The sequence below is a fragment of the Falco biarmicus genome, chromosome 1 (assembly GCF_023638135.1).
Source record: "Falco biarmicus isolate bFalBia1 chromosome 1, bFalBia1.pri, whole genome shotgun sequence".
Taxonomy (NCBI): Eukaryota; Metazoa; Chordata; class Aves; order Falconiformes; family Falconidae; genus Falco; species Falco biarmicus.
The window spans coordinates 58,723,805-58,744,783 of NC_079288.1; the positions used below are offsets into that span (position 1 = coordinate 58,723,805).

At 37.9% G+C, this 20,979-nt stretch overlaps 1 protein-coding gene across 3 annotated transcripts in view; it reads right to left on the minus strand.

Annotated features, from left to right (window-relative positions):
* The window catches only part of PAPSS1 (3'-phosphoadenosine 5'-phosphosulfate synthase 1), a 47,958-nt gene that overhangs the window by 14,765 nt on the left and 12,214 nt on the right, over nt 1-20,979 (minus strand). For all 3 annotated transcript variants that reach the window (XM_056336869.1, XM_056336877.1, XM_056336886.1), the window contains exons 4-9: nt 20,726-20,864; nt 18,578-18,696; nt 9,427-9,540; nt 7,393-7,504; nt 3,975-4,180; nt 1,156-1,291 (exon numbers count right to left, since the gene is read on the minus strand). In XM_056336869.1, the coding sequence (XP_056192844.1) occupies nt 1,156-1,291; nt 3,975-4,180; nt 7,393-7,504; nt 9,427-9,540; nt 18,578-18,696; nt 20,726-20,864 (826 nt within the window). The remainder of the gene's footprint in view (nt 1-1,155; nt 1,292-3,974; nt 4,181-7,392; nt 7,505-9,426; nt 9,541-18,577; nt 18,697-20,725; nt 20,865-20,979) is intronic.

Below are 20,979 nucleotides of genomic sequence, written 5' to 3' on the forward strand. Positions count from 1 at the left end.
AAGTTTCTCCAATAGCTATAATCTTCTCTTTGGATTTTTCACTTGGCATGAGCATATAATACAAAGTTAAATTCTAAGAGGAAATCCAACTGTGCTGCCTGTCTTAAAGGCTCAATGTATCATCAGGAGAACAAACGGACATGTTTGCAACAAAACAAATAAAAGGGTATTTAATGTGCCTTAATTAGTTTCCTTCACCTAAACAGCTTAGTAGAATTTATACACAGTAAGAACAAAGGAAGGCTAACTGCTATTACAAACCTTTCGATGAAAAACCCTGACACAAACAGGATTTCTCTCTTCTGCAAACTGAGATGAAGACAGCAAATCACCCTAACTGAGAGGTTTCCTAGTAAGGAACCAATGAAATCTAGAGAACAGGGTTTTTTTCAGGTATCAGATATGCTTATTTAGGGGCTAGCTAAAAAAAAAAAAAAACCCAAAACAAAACAAAAAAACCTGGTATCTCAAATCTGCAAATCCTGGAAATACTGACCACACTGAAAAATTACAGGAGCTCAGGACCAACCTCAGTTTGCATTCTTGATGTTAATCTCTCCCCTCACACTCAGAAGTGCTTAGCAGCTACCTGCCAGTCACTGCCACAATGAAAGCTGTATGATTGTTCTCTGCTTTATGACTTTACTCAGCCTCTTATTTAACTGCCTAACACAACTGAATTAGTGAGAAAAGTTTCTTCTGCAATATAAAGCCAGCAGTTAACTCATAATTTTTAACTGTGATACATTCCACTTGCACCAGTCTACTTGCATTACTGTCATAAGCTTTGCTCCCCAGAAGCAGCATGGAACAGACTTAAAAATAGAGCATGAAAGCTCAGCACTCAGCCATACCTGATAATTTTTAAATCATATTCTACCACATTTTCACATTATCTTTTCTTGCATTAGTGCCATGTCTAGCATGCATGGAAAGACAAAATTCAGAATCTCAGGCATTACCAGCTTCTCTTGTGTATTTAGGCAATGCCTGAGATCATAAAAATTAATACCAGTAAAAGGCAAAGAATGACATTTAAGGGACCATTCAAAATCTTCATCCTTGAAACAATGCTAGTTAGCCCCTGGGGTACCAAGACGGCAGGCATTTGGATAAATCTTTGCAGAAGAAGCAGAACAAGAAAAATTCATTCACCAGCATTCATTTCCTTGAATTTCTGCCTTAGTTCAGCTGGAGTGAGACGGTATTGATCAAGTCCATCATTCCAATAAATACGATCAAGGACCTGTAGATCTCCACCTACAAACCAGTTCCCTTGCTCCATAACCATCTAAGAAAAGAAAGGAAAATCCTTGTTAGGATTGGTTTTCAGGTTCTCCTGAGCATCTAGGGTACTGCACTAGGGACACATCTTTACAAAGGGAAGAGTTCCAGGTTAATTTTATTTGACAGTCTCACGTCAAGCGTCAATGTTTTTAAAAAAAAAAAAAAAAAAAAAATCATCACTGGAACACAGTCCTGACATGTTATACCATGGTGCTGGAGAGATGCACAAGTCTTCAGTAGGCATATGCCTTTTTTTCAAAATAAAGAATTTTTTTAATATATAGAAATGCAAGTAGCCAGCATTCTTAACCAACATTATTACATGACAAAAAGAGCTAGTGCCTGGAAATCCTATAAAATCCTATATATAAACTGCACACTTTATAGTTGTTGGTCAAAGCAAATGCAGTTCCAGTATGGCCCTGCAGTTTACAAGATTCTGGTCAGCAATAAAGCAAAAACAAAACAGTTTTGATTAACTACTTAACCACTTTAATTTATGAATAAAATCAGAATCTTTGGGGTAGGATCGCTTTAGGATTTGTTTTACAATAGCACTTTACCAAGGCAACATATGTTCTTCTGATGTAATAATTTATAGTTGTTAACTTGATTATAATAATCTTTTAGCCTTATGTAGCTTAAAGATGACAACAAATGTTAATATAATGTAAGACATCACATATTAAACCCAAAAGCCAAGATGCTGAAGTTAAGTGTGGATTTTTCAATTTATTTTTGCTTTGAGTTAGAGGACTTGCTGGAATTAGATTATGCTAGTCACCACCCCCTTCCCAAAGAAAATGCCAAACTTTGACATCTCACCAAGGTGAGGGGAAGGTGTGATAAAGATAGGAAGATAAGAAAACTCTGCATTACAGTAACTTTCAGGTATTCTGAGATTAGTGATTAATTTAGAAGGGCCACCGGATTCACGTGCTATCATGCTAGGGAAGTGATCATCTCCCTGTACTTGGCACTGGTGAGGCAGACTGTACCTCAAATATACTGTGCTCAGTTTTTTCACTACAAGAAAAACACTGAGGTGCTGGATATACGTCCAAAGAAGGGCAAAAAAGCTGGTGAAGTGTCCAGAGCACAAGTCTTAAAAGGAGCATCTGAGGGAACTTGGTTGTTTAGCCTGGAGAAAAGGAGGCTCAGGGGGAACCTTGTCACTCCCTACAACCTGAAAGGAGGCTGTAGCAAGGTATGTGTTGGTCTCTTCTTCCAAGTAACAAGCAACAGAACAAGAAGAAACAGCCTCAAATTTCACCAGGGTAGGTTTAAATTGGATTTTAGGAAAAATTTCTTCACCAAAAGGGTTGCCAAGCATTGAACCAGGTTGCCCAAGGAAGTGTTGAGTCACCGTCTCTGGAGATACTTAAAAGACACACGGATGTGGCACTTCAGGACCTGGTTTAGTGGTGGACTTGGCAGTGCTAGGTTAATGGTTAGACTCTGTCTTAAAGGTCTTTTCTAACTTACACTATTCTAGGAAACTACTATGCACACATTCATATGCTGTCATGATACTACTACACATCCCAGTACAGACATAATAACATCCTCATCTTCTATACTAGTTTGAGCCATGTCATTCTGTAATTGCTAATGCATTATAACAAGTTATTCAAATCTTGTCTGCATGAGATTTCTTTATAATTTCTTAAATTTGTGTTAAGTTTTCAGTAACGGGGTAATCTTACATTCATCAGCACAGACCACACCAAGGGCTTAGAAAATCTTCCAAAATAATCTTACTCATATCAAGCAGACACTCTTTTTCAGTTATACTCCTGAATACAACTTCAGTCAGTAGAAGGATGTCATTACACATTAATAAAAAAATTGATTACACATTAATAAAATAAAGATGTAAAAAAATCCATAGTTTTCACATATGTATAACTATTAGTCAGAGATACTTTTTGAACAGATCAAAGACTTTCCCTTTTTAAAAGCAAGCTCATAATTCAAGGTTTGTTTGATTTCTTTTTACCTGATTTTAAGTCATATTTGTAAACAAAAAGACACTATAGAGACAAATGGAGAAAGAATCATATTTTGACTCTGCAAAGCCAAGATGCAACATTTACATCAGCTTGCAAAATTCAATACAGCATTGCAACGAGCATGTTACAACTAAAATATTTCACTATGACATACACATAAGATCAAGATAATAAAACATACTGAACACAGTGGATGGGAAATAACTCCCCAGAGAGTTAAGTGATGAACTCTCCAGGAACAGCACCTATTTCAAAAGCATCTAAAACTGGCAGTTCTCAGGTGTTCCACATACAGACAGAATATAAGTTTTCTTGCCTTCACAATACATATACCTGCTGATTAAGGAGCTTTGATGATCCATCTGGCTACAGAGATGTGTTTCCTAGGCACACTAGAGGGCAAAATTCCCTCTTCTGTAGCGCAGATTCTACAGTACATTCTAAATTCATTTCATGTGTACATACTGACATTAGATTTCCACATTAAATGCAGACTATTCAACAGCTGCATAGAACAAAAAAAATCACCTTTGTTTCTGCTCAAATATTTTAATTAGTTCTCGAGTAGTTTTGCTACGGAAATTCACGCCAGCCACAGACATCTGCTTCACCTAATTTGCAGCTCCACAAACAATACAGCTCATAGGAATAAGTTTTCAACTTTTAAACACACACCTTGATATAGGGATGTTCTTTGCATGTTGTTCCCCATTGCCTAGCACAGCGTTCCTCCTTCCTGTGCTCATAGAATTCAGGATTACGGAGAATGGCCACACGGCGACCTTCATACACCAGTGCAATTGCTGTACATCCATCCAGTCTTTCTTTGTCTTCTTGAGTGGCTGTTAGTACTATAGGCACTGACAGATTAATAACTCCCCCTGCAAAATTAATTAAAAAAAGTCTTTATCTTTAGTAATGGTCATCAATGATGATATGAAAATCTACCTACCTAACAAGTTACAGTCCAGACTGTAAGTATATCACACAACAGGTAGTTCAAGCACTTTACCAGGAGTTAAAAGTAACTTTTAGAATGAACTCTTGCATAAGATACATGTCCTATAAAATGTGCAAGCACTGAGATTTAAGAGCAATGACAGTACTTAAAATTGCAAGCACTTATAACCCCACACAAGGCATTTAGACTGTGAGGATACTACTTTTTAGGGATCTCAAATTAATATCTTGTTCAAGATGTTACATAGTAAGAAAAAAACCACAACTGACATCATCTAAAATACAGGCAAGATTGGTACTGTAGTGGATAATGAGTAAAAAAATAGTATTCTTGGCAGCCATACTTTGTCCATAAGAAAAGCTCAATGCGATAGAAGCAGCCAGATGTACCCAAGCAGTCAGCATATATAATTCAACAATTTGAAAAGGTAACTTTTGCGCTTCACTTAAAGCTATATTCCAGCAAAAACTGTTGAGTCAGGCAGACATTTTGCATAGTTTGTTCAGCTGAAAACTTACCAGCTACTTCTAAAACTAAACCAATGTATCTGAATCTTAATGTTATGCGTGGTCCTCATGTTTAAGTATTTACTTCACTGCTACATGCTAGAAGTCTTATTTTTCTTGACTACAACAGTGAGATTTGAGAAACCCAGTGGAGTAAATACCATAAGTCTCATACAAAGGCTTGAATTCTAATGAGCAAACACTTGCCGAAAGAGTGCAAAACTTTTGGATGGTCTCCAGGAGAAAAGTCATGGGCCCCTTGAAGTTTATGGGGGTTTTGCTATTGGCTGTAATGGGGCCAAGACTCTAAATAACGCTGATTTCCCTGTTATTTGAGTAATACGGTTTTTACAACCGTTTCTCAATTTTACCTTAAGAGTGGTAGCAAGTTCAAAATTATGAAGCTGGATGAAAAGTTTAAGAGAAAAATAGGTACCCTTCAAAATGCAAAGCATGCTCTACACCTCCTCCTAAGTTCAGTCTTAGCACTCAGTTATTTTCAAAGCAACTAGATCATAAAATTGAGCTTGGCAACAGTCACAGAGAAGATGATTTGCCACCCCTAGCCTGATAATTCAAAAAGAATCCTTTTGCTTTGCAAATAGGTAAATAATTCCAAACTGGGAGCATATTTCAAAGCCATTAATTGTTACAATTTTGTCAGTGACCAATAATAAATATATAATATCTTTGCCATTATCTTCAGCCACTGTACAAATGAGAAACAGACAAGGTAGGAGTGAGTTCGTTAAGTCACGGATGAGCACAGTGTCAGCTTGAGACTATTTCAGATTACTTCAGCTTTGAAGAGAGAATTATCAACACACCTGAACCGATCTCCATAACGTAGAAGTCAGTCAGTATGAACATCACATTTAGAGTCCAGAGGATGAAATGCATTGCAGGTATTAAACAATACTTACTTCTCTTCAAAATCAGAACCCTGGAAAATTACTGCTGCTATGATACACCAGAACTAACGTACCAAGCAGGGAAGAACCTTTCAGGATGTGGTTTTGACTTAACAGTTGCCACTGCTTCAAGTAGTAAAAGCAGCTTTAAAGCAATCACACTTTGCTAAATAGGTTCTCATATGTGCATATTACAGTAGATAACTAAGAAGAGGAAATATGGTAGCATCTAGAAGAACATGATTGTTCTGTTCAGGCATAGGACTGAAAATTGTTTCCATCAATAAGTTATTTGTTAATTTTCATTGCTCGTTTTTTTTGCAGCATACATGAGGTCCAAAAAACAACTGCAAGAGAGGTTTAAAAACTTGTAACATTGCCATATCTGAAACACTCGGCTATACAAGGTCTTAAAAGCCTCATAAAAGTTCCAATTTACAGAAGACTACAGGGCAGAATAAGGAGCTACAAGCTATTTTAGCAGTTGAATGTATAGCACGTCATCTGCAGAGTACACTTCACCTGGATGGACACACAGAAGGCAAATGGAACTAAAATAAAACTAGCAGTCCATAACAATATGGCTAACTTTAGATACTCCAAAATAACAGAATGGCATTATATTGCCTAGGATAGTATCCGAGATGCTTATAGAAAAGGGAACTTTAAAAAAAAAAGAGTAACAAGAGTAACAGGGACAACTGATGTCTTTCAATTCTATGATCCAGACAAGTAACTTTTTTTTTTCCTGCTATTTGGTGTCCAGTAAGAGAAGAATAATGCAGAAGGAAGTGGGGAGACAGGAAATTTTACTATCCCTCTTTGATATAGAGAGAGCAAAAACTCTCAAAGACTGGAGTAAAACAGAGCCTTCAAAAAGGAATAAATGAAAAATGACAGCAGATCACAATCAAATTCAAAAACTTAAGGATGTTACCACTTGTTAAGTACCTTAACTAATGTTTGTTCTTAGCCAACTGGTAATACAAAATAAAATATATTCATTTAAATCACCACATGATTCTTCACTGAAATGGTGGTCAAGCATTGGAACAAGCTGCCCAGGGAGGTGGTAGAATCACCATCCCCGGAGGTGCTTAAAAAAATGCATAGATGTGGTGTTTAGGGACTTGGTTTAGTGATGGACTTGGCAGTCCTTGGTTAACAGTTGGACTTGATGATCTTAAAGGTTTTTTCCACCTAAATGATTCTACAATAATCACTAAGTCATAGTAATTTGATTGCATGTGACAATTGTCCATACTCAAGCCACCTTGTCAAATTCTAATTTCATATTTGCAATAGCTCCAGCACTCAAGTCAGTTTGTTGCGCTTTCCTTCATTACTATCACAGAACAGATCTTTTGGCACAGAGTTAAACAGCAATTAAATTGCAATTCTGAATTCTAACAATTTCTTGTAACAAATTAGAAATATGGATTTTATGTTTAAATGTTTTCCAAAATGAAAACATTTGAAAAATAAAATTTGTAAGGCAAAAAAAGACAAGACATTCAAACTTTAAACATGATGATAGATACAAAAAGAATAAAACCATCAAGCTTAAAATTGCTTACTATAACACCCTACTCTCCTACCCCAGGTTGTGCGCAAGCCTGGTAACGTGTTACCACAGAACCAAGAAGCAAAGCGTCAACAATATTCTAGAAGTAGGATTAGCTTGCTCAGGTTTACAAATGGAAGTTTCACCTTACCATCAAGGAGACAGTCAAAGTGAAGGCACTGTAGGTATTCTCTCTCTCTCATAAAGCCATTCAGGGGTGTTGCCCAGCCTTCTGCTAGCACTTGCACCCATTGCATATCCACCTTGTAAAGAAATGGAGAAACAGAACAGATAGAAGTTGTTGCTTCATGATTGGCATCAGGTATTAACGATAATAAATCATGATTTACCTATAAAATACAGAACAGTGTAAATGAAAGTTTTCTCAGTATCACAGTTTTTAAACACAAAGAATTCAAAGTTTCTACAAGTAAGAAAAAAAGAACAACTTCTTCCTCAATGTTGATATTTTTGGCTATTTTCCAGTCCTTACACTAGATCAAGTTTCCTTGTGTTAAAAAACAAACCAAAAAAAAAAAAAAAAGAAACAAACCACAGATTTTATTTGTAAGTGTTTGATAAAGTTCAACTTAACAGAGAGTCCCACCTGCATTTATTTTTTTAACAAAGGAAGATAACCACGATATTTAAAAAAAAAAAGAGAAAAAACAATGAAAACAATGCATACAATTACCACACAAATAACAGAATTATGGGGGTGAATATTAAGAGGTCTAATCTTAAAACAGATTAGAAAGAAAATTTTTATTGCATAAACTAGTGAGACAATCCAGAAGTAAAATTCTCTCGGGACTAGTACTTATTTTAGTTTAAGAGGTATCAGCTTACAGGGAATTTCCTTCCTTAGCACTTAAACAGTCACATTATGACTTAGTGTGTGGCCTCTACTATTTCTACTTGGTCAAGTCTGACAAGGACAGGCTTTGCTTGTGCAAGTCTCTTTTGCAAAGAGCATGACTAATTTTATTACACTGTATAATTTATGCTGAAGCAAGTACAACACACATTTTCTTCCCAAGTTTACATTACATACTTGCTTGATATTTAACAACACACTGGTTGGGGGTGGGAGGGGAAAGGATTTGTTTTTCTAGATAGGGAGCAATTTAGAACAGGACACTACAGAAATTTAATAATGGTGACCTTAAATATTTATTCCTCAAAGTAATAAAAAGTTTTAAAGACACATGTGAAAGGAATCTAGTATGATGCGGTGAAAGGAAGTACTAAAATTTGCTAGTAGTAGAAGGCTAGGCAAATTTTAGAACTATTTAATTCAGTGCTTGGTATGTTCTCTCAATCCTTCAAAGTCAAGTTACTCACTGCAGATGCCCAATTCTGAGCTTAGCTCCTAGATCAAATCCTGAGCTTTAAGTTTAGTAATACTGTCAAAAAGCCATTGAAAACACTCATGCATTGTATCAGTGTTTAAGCCTAGTTCTTCAGAAAACAAAGATAAAGCAGAACAGAAACACAGCCAGAAGCAGCTTTGTCTAATTCATCTGAGCTGGAAAATTGTGTATTTAACCAAAATAAGAACAGAGTTGATCAAGTTGATCCATATTTTTCCACATTTTCTCTGCTGGAAGCCAGAAAAGTAGCATGAATACGTTCTAACCAGAAAAAAAAAAATAAAGTACTTCTGATAATCTCTTTGTAGACTTAAATTTGCAGCTGCTTGAGGCTGCTATACAAGGTTACTATCGTTCAGCTGAAGGTTACCAACATGGACAATCAAGAAGCAGTAACTGTCTTCATATTTCTAGGTCACTGCAATTTAAAGTAAAATGGTTTGTGTAAGTAAAAAAAAAGTTAGTAATCCTTCAAGAAATAGTTAATCACACAGGACATGCCAGCCACGGTTTAGTCCGTGGACTGGAGAGGGGGCATGCATGGGAGGAAGTCACTGTAAATTTAATCTTCAGGCTCGGGATAAGCTAAGTAACACTATACCAGCCGTTATTTATGAAGTTACAGAGATTCGTTTATCTCTAATAAGTGATCAAAGAACACACAGATGCTGTGCTTTCTCTCAAGAACAAAGGGTAAAAGTATATTGTGATACATTCTGTAACCAGTACAGGTATTTCGACTATCTCTACTTACACTGAGCAACAGATTAGACTGTCTTTCAATTTCAGTGAGATAAGTGAACACACAATACCTTATTTATTTCCAAGGTTAACAGAGACTCAGCATCAGTTTTGGCCAACTGTAGCTTGTTTTCTGGCACATAAAGCTCTTTCACCTCATAAGAGGCATCCACTGGTACAATGTCCTGTATAAAAGGAATAAACAGAAAGCTTCTTGGACACTGAACACTTAGTCAGGAAATAAAATTCTAGTGTTACACTACTGTGTAGCAAAAGTTTATTCATTAAACATTTTTTACTAATTTAAAAGCCAGCACTGTTCCAAGATTATGATACGTTGCTAGCCAAGCTGCTGGCTTGAGTAACTGAAGCGAAACATCCTGACGAGATTTTCAAAAACCTTAAATACCCCACATAATATTTACCTAGTAAATATTTAACTATTGAATTATGTACAGGGTTTATGACTTATTAATGCCTACATTATCTACAGCAGAAAGGAAGACACTATGCTTTTATACTTGCTAAAGTAGTAAAAAAAGTTTTAGAGACTGAGCATTTATAAATTTAAGTCATTCGCTATACAACATATGTTAGAAGTGGTAACATGGAGATAAAAAAAAATATCTCTTTCTCAAAGTGATTAATGCAGAAATACAAATTAAATGTATTACTTACAATTAATGACATAACATCAGTGTCCTAATCTATATATGAACAGCTAGAACATTTAAATGTGAAGCTATCTGTGCGCATATATGCAATGAACTGAAATCTAGTTTTATAACCAGTTTTATTTGAAAAAAATTCAACTTCCTCCATGCAAGACATTCTCACACCACGATGCTCAAGACCTTAAACTTCTTGTAAGATATGAATATAAGGATAAAAACATTTGCTTTAAAAAAGGGGGAAATGAAAGAAGGCCATAAAACTTAGATAAAACTTCGAGTATCCTCTGAGAAAGGATGGTGCAAAATGTCAAAACCCAGTCAAATATTCAAGTGATATTCAGTAGCAAAATATCAGTGAAAAGCAGCTGACAGTCTTTTTAAAACACATTTCTCAGAGTTCTGGAAACTTTTGTAAAGTAACGCTTTACTTTTTGAGAAAAATGCTCACCCATACAGCAAATTATATACAGAGATAACAAGAATAAAGAAATTATCTTTATTTTTCCAGTATATGCAGCCCAGAATAAATAGGTATGCCTGTATGAAACACAAAGTTTGCCTAAGCATTTTAAAGCATTTATCCAAGATTTATCAGACATTAGGCACTACCTCTGTGGAAAGTAAAACAAAGGAAGTGAGATGATGAAAGGAAGTGGGAGATAAAATGACTGCGGGAGTAAAAATACCTAGTGAGTCAGACTCACTGGCTGTTACATAATTCATATCTCCAAAGACAAATAAAAGAAAATCAAATTAAACTAGCACTTAGAAATTATCCTTTATATGGAAAAGCTCAGTCCATTACATATCAGACATCATTTGGGAAGCTAATTTTATTAGACAGCAAGTTAGGCAAAACCTGCCTTCTCTTTTCTCCGACTGCACAGCAGCATTACAGCCCAGGAGAGCTGCAGCAGACTCCTGCCACAGCAATAAGCCCAGAATCAAATAAAGGCATTGCCTGCTGTAAAGAACAGCAGACCTTACAAGCCAAATATGACTTGAATACACATTAAGCTGCTCCATAGAAGATTCCCCTCTGGACCCTAATTCATTAACATGCTAAAATGTCCTGATTTTACAAACCATCAAAATCCTAAAATAGATGTGCCTATTGAAAGGGTGTCTTCAGATATTATCCTGTTTTTAGTGCCCCACTAACGGTCTAAACAATGGAGAAAACAAAGGTTTCACAATGTATTTTCTGCCAACAATCTACTTCACTATAAGGATGTAAATATCTTGACAGTTCTTGCAACACTGAGTCAGGTATTTAGAGAATTTGTAGGATTAGTAAACCTAGACTCCCTTGCCGGCATAAAAATGGTATTTAAAACAGCATCTTAGATTATAAAAAAACATCAGTATCTTAGATGTAAAAAAAAAAAAAAAAAGGCAGTAAGAGGAATCCATAGGTCTTTAAACCACATGAATTTTACGAAAATGCTAGGCAAGCAAGCCATCTAGTGACCACTTCAAGGTATTAAGTTTACTTAAAGGTTCATTCTACCAAAGGATAATTTACACCATATTCCACTATATTTCTTATTTATCGATGCATTCATAGAAATAATGACAAAATAATAAAAAAATAAACCAGATACTTCATGGGACTGTTCCTCCTCAGACTGTGATAGTAGGTTCTTTGCTGATATCTAACATCCTCAACAGTCTGTAAAGAGAGGGCCTTCAGGCAGGTTTCCCATAGACGGGCATTCACAAGTGACATCCAATTTACATTACTGAATAACTAGCCTTGTAAGATCATATTGAGGTGTAAGGCCACTGTATTATTTATATATGGAAAAAACAGAGGTATTTGCTTGACTATAATAATCACTTAAGTCTTGATACCTACAGCTTGCAAGGCAGTTTGTCAGTACTTTTAAGTATAGGGAAAACTGAAACATGTAGTGGCCACCACGATCTTAACAGAAGGAGACATTATTTTCTGGACTGAGGGCTGCCTCTTCTCTGCCCACCAGTTGTGTTCTATCGCTTTGTAAATTCACTGGAGCCATAGAAACACTCCTCCACTGATGCAAAGAATAGGAACTTCTGACCCCAGACATTAAATGATGTTCCTCTCATATGTGTAAAGACACCCCTTTACACATTTGTTTTGGTCAAAATAATTCATGTTTAGCTTATGTACATCTGCATAATCTTAAATAATTTTGACCACAAACACCTAGGAAATATTCATACAAACCTATCAGTCAGCAGATCTAACTGGATGATTGTTGCCTAAAGGAGAATCCCTGCAATTAATACAGAATGGCTCTGAACCAAAACCTTGTCTGTGCCTTTTCCCAGAACACAGAAGTTTAAAAACAAGAGAAGAAAGCAAAAGAAATAAATAACACCACCATCACAGTATTTAACAGGTACACAACTCCATGTAACTGCAGCTTGCTCTTTAATAGTAACTCCAAAACTATATGTGCCCTTTTACCAATTTGAGGTACTGAAATTCCTGTAACATTCAGTAGTATGTTTTCAGAAAAAAGCACCCACAACTAAAGCACACATACCTCAAAAATAGGAAATCCATAACTTAAAGTACAGGAAGCTCTGCTTAATTTAATCTAAGCGTGAGAAGAAATTGTGTTTTATTGATGTGGGAATTACAGAAGTCAAATACTGAGGTGTTTTTTTTTAAATTATGATTAAAAGCTTATACTGGTTTTTGCTCACTCTTGCTTACATCTTCACTGTTGCATGTTTAAATCTTCACTATAACAGTATAAAACTAATAGTATAATCTTGCATATACTTTACACAGAGCATAGGGGTTTTTTCCCCAGCTTCTCACACAAAACAATTACGAGCCATGTCACAGAATCACAGAAGGGCCTCTGGAGGTCATCTAGTCCAAACTCCTGCTCAAACCTGGTCCCAGTTCAGCAGGGTGCTCAGGAACTGGGCCAGTCAAGTTTTGACTAACTCCAAGGATGGAGCATCCACAAAATCTCAGAGCAACTTGTGCTAATATTTTACCATCTTTACAGTTAAAGTTTTCCCCTATGTCTACTTTGAATTTCCTATGTTTCATCTCATGAACAACCTCAGTTCCCTCAGCCTATCTTCACAGGACAGGTTCTCTAGCCCTCTCACCATCTTTGTGGCTCTCTTCCAGACTCACTCCAACAGATCCATGTCCTCCTTATGTTGGGGGCTGCAGAGCTAAACACCAGGTGAGGTCTCACAAGAGCAGAAGGGGACAATCACCTCCCTCAACCTGCTCGCCATGCTTCTTTTGATACAGCTCTAGATAGGGTTGGCTCTCTGGGCTGCAAGTGCACATTGTTGAGTCAGGTTGAGCTTCTCATCAACCAACAGCCCCAAGGCCTTCTCCTCAGGGCTGCTCTACATCAATTCTCCACTTATCCTGTACCGATAATGGCAGTTGCCCTGACTCACATGCAGGACTCTACACTTGGCCTTGCTAACTTCACAAGGTTCACATGGGTGCACCTCTCAAGCCTATCAAGGTCCCCAGTGAAAGCTCCCAGTAAGCAGCACACCTCTCTAGAGAGTATGTCAGGTCAGCAAATAGGTGCCTCTGTACCTTCCCAGAAGAGAGTCACCTACCACCATTACGGGTCACCTTTTCTTAGTTGCGCTAGGTATTACACAGGCAACAGATCAGGCTGCCTTACTCCCTGTTCCAGCATCTCTCCTGATGTGGCGCATCTTTCCTCTTCAGTCTGCAGAGTGGTGAGGCAATTCTGCAAGGGCACCTCAGGCTTCAGGGAAAGTCTCTTCTTCCTCCAGGTACTTGCCATTGCAAGCTTCCATTCCCCTGCACTATTGGCCCCCCTCCTCCCTCTTGCATGTGCTGGTGGGGGAGGTTTTGGCTGTTTACCTGTGGCCTGTAAGTCTACTGCAGGGTGCAACTTGGAACCAGCTATCTAACTTCTCCTCAGCCTACCTGACATTCTGCAGCCACTTTCTGCAGGAGCCTCTCCACCTGAGCACACCTTTTGCAGGCAGGTCTGCTGCCTGTCCCTGCCCCAAGGAGAAAGGTCGAGGCCCTTCCTGCAAGTCTGAGGCCTGCGCTGCAGCCTCTTCCTTCAGCAGCTCTGTCTGGGGAGGCATTGGCCACTGCTGGGGTAGATGGCACAGCCCCCCTGGAGCTGCAGCCTTTGCTCTCAGATGACTACCCACCATTCTGCCTTGAGGGTCAGGTAGGATGAGCGCCCTTGACCTGTGCAGATGGTCACTGACCAGTGCCCAGTTGCTGGGATGTGTGTACTTCAAGTCTCTCCATTCAGCCAGCAGAATGTCCATTCCTCGAAGAGGTGTCCTCCCGCTCAGCCATGCCATGCCACAGCCCGTTTGCCCACCCTGGTCACAGCACTCCCCAGGGCTGCCCTTTGTGGGAGTGGGGGTGGCCACCGTTACGCCCGGGCCCACGCACACCTGGTCAGCTGCTCCCATGGGAGCTGTCGGCTCCTGGCGGGTCTCTGCTCTGCCCTTCCCCTGGGACTCCCTGGCTCAGGAAACCACCCTCCATATGCCTCAATCTCTCACTCTGTTGTAGAATGCACCTGCACCAAAGCTGATGATGGCCTGGGTTCTCTTGTCTCTTTCTCATGTCTTAGGAAGAAAGATACTTTGTTTAGTTATCAAAAGGTCAGTCATTGCACACAATGTCAGCATGTATCAAAGGTAAAAGATAGGTATGCTGCAAGTTAATGTCATTGTACTGTATTTCATACAAATGCTTATTACCAGCATTATATACCATTTATAAAATCTGCATGATCTGCATTTTGTTTTAGAAATCCCAGTTAGTTCCATCCAATCGCCTTTTCCTGTAGGCATCGCCATCTGAACAAGTAACAGTTGTATTCATACAGTTTTTCTGCTGAAATTATTTTGAAAGCAGGAGGAGACAGGAAACAAAGTTTCACAAAAAATAATGATTCAGAACCCACCTAGCAGCTGGGTATAATCAATTGTCCCAAATATACTCTGAGTGTCTAATTTACAGTCTAATAACAAAGTGAGCTGAAGACCTGTAATGCCTGCTCTATGTGAATGTTGCAGATACTAAGCTCCTATGTTTGCAAGTTTCTTAATAAAAAAATACCGAAAGATGTTTTGGAGCCTGCGGTAATTCGCATTGATGACCAACATGATCACGCAGAGTATTCTTTATTATCAAGTTTTTGGTAAGTGAATGAGGAACTAGACAGGATTGAGAACTTTGCTCCAGAGAGAACCATGGTGTTGTTATAGTGATAGCTACAGTAAAATTTGAGGTTAAAAGAAAAACCACAAAACAAACAGATTTACAGAACAGTAGAATCCATTTTATATTTTCCAGGAACCGCCAGCCTCAAGCTTCACATCATTAACAAAAAAAAAAAAAAAAAAAACCAAAAAAAAACCACACACACAACTTGACCTTATAAACCACAACAAAGAACAACCCCTAACTTCTATTCTGCCTCAAATTCTCGCCACTCCAAACTTCAGAATTTGAATACAATTGCAAGCAATCGTGTGAGTAAGTCTAAGAAATCAGTACTATAAGATACCATGAGGACCACCTTCCCAAATACAAGTATAATGCTAAGCTTAGGTAAGAACTTGGCTGTAACTGTTGGGGGATGGATGGGAGATGGAACAAGGGACAGAACGTTGATCCGTACACTCACAGTGGACTGAACTAAATAGTAGTAAAGTGCATAATCAGATTCCAGTTTGGGAGGTTGTATTTGTAGAGCCACTGTAAGGTGATGTCCCTAACAGGACATTTATACAAAAGGTAGTTAAAAATTAAAAAAGTTACCTACTAGAAATGCAACTCTTTCCTTGTACACTTTGTACTTCCTCAACAATAAAGATGGCATTCCTGAGTTATGACTTCTTCAGAAAATATTTTCCAGGCTAAATATTGAACTTGTTCCATAGTAAGGAAGCATGAATTTTGTGCAAGGGGCCAGATCAACTATACTTGTTGACAGGAAAAACAAGAACACACACAATGAGATCTTTACAGCCAAACACCTACACTAGGCTTGTCTGACTCCATTGGAAAGTATCAGCTGATTGAAATCCAAAACTATCAAGCTCAAAAGCTACATAAGCCATTCTGACTAGGCTGGGGAGGAGGGGGCAAGCATGCAAACACCAATTTGTGTAGTACTGAAAGGAGCTGTGGGGGAGGTGGTGGTGTGCAGGCATGGAGAAGTGGTGAAAGGAACTTTCATATGACTCAGACTCAGTAGCTTTAGGAGATGCTCATCAGTACCTTGTATTCTAGGTCCCTAAAAAGAACTTTGAAGTATCTATTACATTTACATGCAAAGATACCAAGCCAGATGATCCTCCAAACCAAGTTATACCACATAAGAAGTTTTCAGGTTCCACAGCTGTTTATTACTCCTATTTCCATGTGGTTCTCCCTTATTCTTCCATAAAGGACTGAACATGTTTTTGGAAAAGACCTGATATATTTGTTTCAGAGTTCTTCTCAAATATTATGAAAAATTCTAAGAACCAAATAATTCCACTACCTATAAAAGAACAATGTTTCAAATTCTAGTTTAATAAATACGTATGTGTGTATATCTGTATCTCTATTTCAACACATATTTATACAGTTCCAGCTGTCTTTACTGCCATTATTATCTGAACTACTATAAAAACAGACCTTGAAATTCAAGGCTTACCAATACTTTGTGCAGACTTCTTCCTAAACGTTTTCACAGCTATTGAAACAAAACGAATATCCCAAATTATTTTTAATCCTGCTAGCCTATGGTCTTCTTCTTTACTAATCACAATCCATTATTAAAGAACACAGGCACAGCTTGTTCCAATTAAAGGAAACTTAGAGAAATTATTTTCTCAAGATATCACTGTATTAATATGGCCTGAGAACAACACATGCCTGTTCAGCCATGCCTTAGTTTCATTCTCTCTCATTTAAGTAAGCAACCACTAAGGTATCTTGACATTTGTGATACTGTTGGCTATAAAGACAAAAAATAAAAGCACTAAAACTGTGCCTCAAGCATAGGACAGCTGACTGGGCCAGGAGCCAGCATTCAGCACCGTGTACCAAGTGTGTTAATGTACTTTGGAGATCACTATCTTGGCACACGTGACATTGGTTTCTACAATTATGAAGTTTACTTAATAGTTCTGAGCAGAAGGCGCAAGGCTTCCCACAGTCACGAAATGCCACCTCCCATAGGTAGGACTCCTACACAGGCGTCTCCTTTTTTCTTCCAGAAAATATTCAGATTAGCATTAGGGTAAGAATAAATAATTCTGCTGCGGTTTTCTGCCCTGTCTTATCTCCTGAGCAACACTGTGCAAGCAGTGATCTATTAACAGGGCCTTCTTGAAAATTTAGATACAAGGGACTAAATCTCTCCAGAGCTGTAGTGGCACAGAGGATTAAAATCAACTCCACGCTGGCTACATGATGAGGTCTTTTGCTTGTACCAACTTCAACACTTGATGGAGCTTTACTCAAGCTACTGCCTACACTCTAAATTTCCAGAACATGCACCTCACAAAAATATGAGTAATTGCCTGCTAGAGTATCTAAATTAGTTGTCTCAAATGTCATCCCACTATCCACAGACTATAGATAAGAATGTAAGGAGACCTATTTCTTCTAGATGAAGATTAGTAGATTCTGGGGGTATGGTTTCAGGAGAATAAAGCCATCTCATGGCTGCCTCCACTTTTGGCAGGTTTGGGGTTATTGGTTGTTTATTTGTTTTGTTTTCTGTAGGTGGTTTGCTGGCATACTACTGTTTGTTTGTGAGGGGTTTTGTTTGGTTTTGTTTTGTTGGTTGGTTGGTTTTCTGTTGGTTTGGTGTGTTTTTTAGGTTGGGTAGTGAGCTGAATCCACTTATCAAACAGGAGGAGGCCCAGAGGCTTCAAAAGTGTTGGTGTAGATCATAGGCATGAACAAAGAAAGAGACCTACCTTTTCAGAAGCTATGAACCAATAACATAACTCAGCCACGTCAAGAAGATCAGCTTCCTGAACCGGTCATTACACAGTTGCAGAACCACTTTTACTAGTGCAAGAAAAACATTGGGAACAAGGGAAACCAGACACAACCACAGCAGCCCCTATCTAAGCCAGCTCAAATTACTGTGTAAATACAGCCCTGTCTCTTCACATCTGCAGTATATATTAATTGGTTTGCTATAGAGACAAAGTAGAACATTTCAGGCCCTTACAAATGCCAGTAACCAGTTTTAAAGTCTGCATTCATCATTGGTTCTGTAACAGCTGAGACACCCTTCTCTCCCTTCCAGTTATCAATTAAGATAATTAATATAATTTTCCACTTGTCCAAATCTTATTTCACTTAGAGATCAATGTTGCTGCAATGTTTAGATTTAAAAAGGATGCACATAATAGGACAAGTTTGAAAGCTAGATTTTAAAGATGCATAAGCCTTCAACTATTAAAAAAAACTGTCTCTGCTTTTCCAAGTACAGATGTTCAAATTGCAGGCACAAATGTTTTGAAAAGGTTACTAAGATCTATCTGCATTTCTGCTCACCCTTTCTTGAAGAAGTTCCACAACTTGTTGTATACAATCATTCACATCACAGGAATCAGTTTTCAGCACAAGCTCGGGGGCTTCTGGTTTTTCATATTCCGAGTCAATCCCAGTAAAACCTACAGAACATAAGAAAAAAATCTTAACTGACTTTTTCCAAAAGATTGTGCCAATTTTAACATTGTTCACAGACAAGTTTTCTATATAATCAACAGGTTTTTTTCTTCATCAGTCCATCCGCTAATCCTACTACATGACTGCATCAAACTTCGGTATTCTGCAGCACATACATAGCTCATTTTTGTTAGTGAAGTTATTTGATTTAAATTGCGAATAAAGGACGGACCATTGGCAGAATAACTGTGCACATCAAACCAGAGTTAGTCATCCATCACCTGTCCTTCATTATTAGCTGTGATGTGATTGTTGTGGGGTTTTGGTTTGTTTGGTTTTAAACACAAAGCTGAACAATCAGTATACGTGTAAATTTACACTCATGCCACCAAGCAGCACTCCAAAGAGTAAGGAATTCCAACATCTATTACATTAGCTAATCACTCATCTTAAGATAGCTGTTAATGTAAAGTAGATTGTGTGTTTATTATAGTTACAACAACTATTGTCACAGACTGTACAAGCTATCACTGACACTTCTTCCAGCTTACTTAGCTAGCAGTCTGCTTTGAAACAGAGGAGATTCTGAATAACCATGCACAAACAAGGGACAATCAAGCCCAACAGCAATGCATGTAAGCACTACAAGTCAGATCTGCAGGAGTAGTATCAGCTGGGTTACAGCAACTGAACATCTGCATCCTCTACAACTGCAGATGCAAACATTAAAAATAGAGTTTTTCACTGCAGAGTTAAATAATCTCAAAATTAGTAGCTTCATTCCCCATCTAAGAAAAAAATCAATTGCTGCAGTACCCCATGTGAAAAAGAAAGGCCAGTATATGTTCCAAAAACCATGCAATTTAGAAGTATTGATCACTGGAGAAGTGGGAAGAGGGGGCAAAGAAAGTGTCCCATTACCACTGCCAGGGAAAAAGAAGGAAACAGTTGCTGACGCTCCTCGTGAACAAGCAAGTTCATTTAATTTTCATCCTTCGTATATCTGACAAGTCAGAAGATACAGCCACTGCCAGACCCATTTGTAACTTACTTAGCCACTGTATACTTCACTACCACTTCTAAAGTAACACAGTTCCATTATGGGTCTTGTAAGATTAATAAAATATTAATAAAATTCTACAGGACAAACAAGGATTTTGTACAGAACTATCTTTGTACTGTAAGGTCTCAACCCATCTTGCTTTGATTCTGAGCAAACCTTAGTTCAGCCTTATTTATTCCTGGTCTTCACATGGTATATTTGGTAGTACTAGAATTATCAAGTAACCAGTCAGGTGGAATATCTTAGATTCTTGAATTTTGTATCACTTTTGCTAGCGGTGAGTTCCTCATTACAGCATCTGCAAACTCAGCCTCTGAAAGTGATTAAACACTGCTTTGCTTCTTAATACAGGTAAAAAGTGCTATTGTCAGCCTCTGCAACTGTAATATAACACAGCTTGAAACAATACTTGCAATGAGTAATCACATATTTAAGCTTTTTTTATTGCAGGCTGTACTTAAATCTTGATCTGAGGCTGGGGATATGAAATTATTTTCATGGGCACTAGCACAGACCCTTAAACTTCAAAATAGAAGTTAGTCTCTTCAGAAGCATTCTTAATGGTCTTTAAAGAAAGACAGTGATCATGTTTTACTTTTTGGAAGACATTAGTTAACTCTTATTAATGCAAACCTTTATAGACTTTAGAGTGAATCGGGCTCTTTTTTAACTAGTTGATGGATACTCAAAGGAGGTAAGACTAACCCTCAATCATAACCTACAACAGAAACCACATAAACTGCTCAAGGCTTTTTAAGGATAGCCACTTCTGCCCTTTTACTCTCCTATGCATTTATCTAGTCAGTTAAATGAGCTAGAAGTTGATCCTGATTTTCTGCTTGGTCCTGTCCCCAGCCCATGCCGCTTTTAAGGGTAGTACACTCTCAGACTTGAGCACATCCACTTATGTGGAGTCAAATTACACCAATGGTTCATTTATGTAGAAAGGATGTGACTACATCTAGGTTCACCTTTAATTTCTCCAGCCCTGGCTTTCTTATACAGTCCTTTAACATCTCTCTGCTCACAGACATGCAATGGAGCATCCACAAATACTTCAAAAAAAGGCAGACTTGCCCCTTCATGAATTTGTCTGGCGTTATTACGATCCTGAAAGAAAACAGAAAAAAACCTAAAAGATTGCACCTACATATCGTTATTAGCTTCTTTAAAATGAACTTTGAAAGCAGAAAGACAACAGTAAAATGGAAATGAGCTTTCAAAG